The sequence below is a fragment of the Lynx rufus genome, unplaced genomic scaffold (genome assembly GCF_022079265.1).
Source record: "Lynx rufus isolate CCGP_SWC_20201006 ecotype Redwood Valley unplaced genomic scaffold, mLynRuf1.p SCAF_2, whole genome shotgun sequence".
NCBI lineage: Eukaryota > Metazoa > Chordata > Mammalia > Carnivora > Felidae > Lynx > Lynx rufus.
In genome coordinates, this window is record NW_025814834.1 from 118,608,762 (window position 1) to 118,612,542 (window position 3,781).

General features: G+C 53.5%; 1 protein-coding gene across 1 annotated transcript; it reads left to right on the plus strand.

Moving 5' to 3' along the window:
- Positions 1-1,493: 1,493 nt before the first annotated feature.
- GJA5 (gap junction protein alpha 5) lies at positions 1,494-2,570 on the plus strand. Its single transcript, XM_047082229.1, has one exon. The coding sequence runs from the start codon at positions 1,494-1,496 to the stop codon at positions 2,568-2,570; it is 1,077 nt and encodes a 358-aa protein (XP_046938185.1).
- The last annotated feature ends 1,211 nt before the right edge of the window (positions 2,571-3,781 follow it).

Consider the following 3,781-nt stretch of genomic DNA (forward strand, 5'->3'; position numbering starts at 1 on the left):
GGAGACTGAGAAGTGAAATCTGGCCTTTTTACCCTGCTACAGGGATGCGGCCAAGGAATAGAGAATTGGTTTGCTCCTGGGTAGGGAACACCAGAGCTTGCCACCCCTCCTTCATTCACTCAACTAAGATTTACTAAGCATCCACTCCGGGCTAGGCTCTGGGCCAGGTGATGATGATACAGAGGAAAAGGCAATCTCTGTTCTCAAGGAGCCCCTACTGGAAGAACGCAGACAGGCAGAGGACCACAAAACAAGATGGCAAGTGCTAGGAGGGAACTGAGTGTCCTCAGAGCCACCACAGGAGCCGAAGAGCCTCAGCTTGAAGGATCAGGGAGCTTGGAGGGAGCCCTGACTGGGTTAAAGTTCTAAAGGGTTAATAGGATTCAGCTAGGGGTGAGGGGGCATGTGGCTGGGAAGAGGGCATCTGGGAATCTTCTAGGTTATGGAACCAAAGGCACTCATGGGGACAGACAGGAAATGAGGCTGAGGAAGCAGGCAAGGGCCTGACAAGAGAAGGTTTTGTTTGGGGCATTTATTCTGGATTTGAGGAGGAGCAGGTCTGGGCATGGGTGCCTTCTGAACGCGGGAGGATAGGCCGAGCTGTATGGTTGCAGTGGCCGCACCACACTGAGGCATAGCAGGTGGGCACGAACCCGAGCGCTCATCTGCAGTGCTTTTCGCTGGTGTGACCCAACATGTTTTTGTTCGCCACCTCCCAAGACAGCTGGGCCATGTCTGAAGACAAGAGAATGCGTCCTAAGAGGCCAGACTTGCCGCCCCCTCACCTACTCCTTCCCCTTCGCCCAGTTCTGCCTTCTGGAGCCAGAATAATTCTTTTTCACCCCAGAGCCGTTTCAAACCTATGGAACATTTGAGTTATGATTCCCAACATGTCATATACCTCAACTCATTTAACCCTCAGGACACTGAGATAGCTATAGTCTATCCCCATTTTACAGACAAGGAAGCAGACTCAGTGAGGCAGATGGCCAGCCTCGTGATGGCAGAGACCAGTCCTGTGTGTTTTCCGCTTCACCAGCATTTCTCCAGGCATGGCCCTTGGACAGCCAGCCTCAGAACAACCTGGGCTGCTTGGGGCAAATCCTGATCCCAGGGGCCACCCCAGACCTCTTGAAGTAGACTCCCTCGAGGTAATAGCACAAAATCCACACCGTAACACACTCTTCAGTCGATTTCCAGATCCATTCAAGTGCGGGAATCACACTTGAATCTTGCTAACACAACCATTTTTAATCTTCTCTTTCCTTTTATCTTTTGCCGGCCTGGAAAAAAAAAAGAGAGAGAGAGAGAGAGAGAGAGAGAGAGCTTTTCAGGTGAATTTGACTCCTGAGTTGTCCTTTTTTAAAGAACACATTGGCACGGACCGGTGGCATCCCAGAGCATGACTGCACCCTCGAGACTCTGCAAGTCTCCCTCTCTTTTTCTCTGCCCCATTTGCAGAAGTCCTGGTGGCTGTCCCCCACTGAGCCGGAATGGGTGACTGGAGCTTCCTGGGAGAGTTCCTGGAGGAGGTACACAAGCACTCCACGGTGATCGGCAAGGTCTGGCTCACCGTCCTCTTCATATTCCGCATGCTGGTGCTGGGCACGGCGGCCGAGTCATCCTGGGGGGACGAGCAGGCGGACTTCCAGTGTGACACCCAGCAGCCCGGCTGCGAGAACGTCTGCTACGACCAAGCCTTCCCCATCTCGCACATCCGCTACTGGGTGCTGCAGACCATCTTCGTGTCCACGCCGTCACTCGTGTACATGGGCCACGCCATGCACACCGTGCGCATGCAGGAGAAGCGGAAGCTGCGGGAGGCCGAGAGGGCCAAAGAGGTCCGGGGTGCTGGCTCTTACGAGTACCCCGTGGCCGAGAAGGCAGAGCTGTCCTGCTGGGAAGAAGCGAATGGAAGGATTGTCCTCCAGGGCACTCTGCTCAACACCTATGTCTGCAGCATCCTGATCCGCACTACCATGGAGGTGGCCTTCATTGTGGGCCAGTACCTCCTCTACGGGATCTTCCTGGACACCCTGCACGTCTGCCGCAGGAGCCCCTGCCCCCACCCTGTCAACTGTTATGTCTCCCGGCCCACGGAGAAGAATGTCTTCATCGTCTTTATGCTGGCGGTGGCCGCACTGTCCCTCTTCCTCAGCCTGGCTGAGCTCTACCACCTGGGCTGGAAGAAGATCAGGCAGCGCTTTGCCAAATCTCGGCAGGGCACGGCTGAGTGTCAGCTTCCTGGTCCGATTGCCGGCATAGTCCAGAACTGCACACCACCCCCTGACTTCAATCAGTGCCTGGAGAATGGCCCTGGGGGGAAATTCTTCAATCCCTTCAGTAACAAGATGGCTTCCCAGCAGAACACAGACAACCTGGCCACTGAGCAAGTGCAAGGCCAGGAGCAGATTCCCGGGGAGGGTTTCATTCACATCCGTTATGCCCAGAAGCCTGAGGTACCCAATGGAGCCTCTCCAGGCCACCGCATCCCCCATGGTTACCAGAGCGACAAGCGCCGTCTCAGCAAGGCCAGCAGCAAGGCCAGGTCAGATGACCTATCAGTGTGACCCTCCAGTGTGGGGGAACCAGGACCAGGTGGGAACAAAAGAGGCTCAGAGAGGGAAGATGTGTCCCTACCGACCCCATCTCTCATTCTCATATCTGTTCTGCTCCTTTTGGGCTCTGGGTCTCAAGGCCATTGCTCATTTATTCCAGAAGGTAGGACCAGGGCTCTGCAAGTGCAGGCAGAGACATGGCTTCCCACCCAGGCTACTGTCCCTTCCCCATCCTCTACCCAGTGTACCTAGAAGACTTTCAGATTCTTTAGTCAAGGGGGTAGAAGAAGAAAAGAGAACTGTGGCAAATCTGGCCTGGGAGGGATAGCCAGAAGGATAAGATGGCTCCCTACATACCAGCCACATACCAGATGGGTTCTCCAAGTTCTTATGGCTTCCTTGACCCGATCACCCTTCTTCCTGCAAGAAAGAGCCCAACGTTCCTAGCCAATAAAGAGCATGAATCAAGGACCTTACATTAGATGCGCTCTTGAATCTGTTGTCTCTGTGGGTCAAACCTTGGAGTGACAATGAGGTGGCCTTGGGCTGCCCTTGGCTGCCCTCCCTCTATCCAGTCTTACTTAAAAAGAGGCCCTTGGAACTTGACCAGCAACCTCAACTTTACAAGTGCTTTGGTATGTACCTCTGGCAAATGTCCCACTTGGTGATGCTGCAAACTTTACTTCTGCCAGGGTGACAACTAACTAGCCCATGGGGGTGCACACTCCCCTAGGGAGCGACTGTGTACACAGGCCCCACTGGAATCCCTGCCACCACCTGTCATCCTGCGGCTCTTTTACAGCTCAACCTGATGATAGAAACCATCCCATCCCTCCCTTCCTTGGTTGTTCACTCAGTGCTCCCCTAAAGACCTTATCGACCAGAATGCCCAAGAAGCCGTCGTCCTCTCTCAGATCCTGACCAGATCACCAGCCACAAAGGCCAGTGGAATTTCCCTAGGTCTTATTAAAACAAAGATGGCATTGTGCTTCTCAGATTCCCGTTGGGAAAAAATAATTCTGCTGTGAAGATAAAAGTGAAAAAAAAAAAAAAGAGAGAAAATACTGGAAAACTATTTTTCCCTCCTATTTATTTCCCTTGCTGACTGCCAACTTAGAGTGCCAAGAGGAGGTGTGATGACAGCTATGGAGCCCCCAGATCTCTCTCTCCCTGGAGGGCTTAGCAGGGGCATGGAAGCAGTAAGGGAATCTCCAGCTCTCTTG

Bases quoted from the DNA above. Each gene is read 5' to 3' on its own strand.
- GJA5 (XM_047082229.1), top strand. From the start codon at position 1,494: ATGGGTGACTGGAGCTTCCTGGGAGAGTTCCTGGAGGAGGTACACAAG.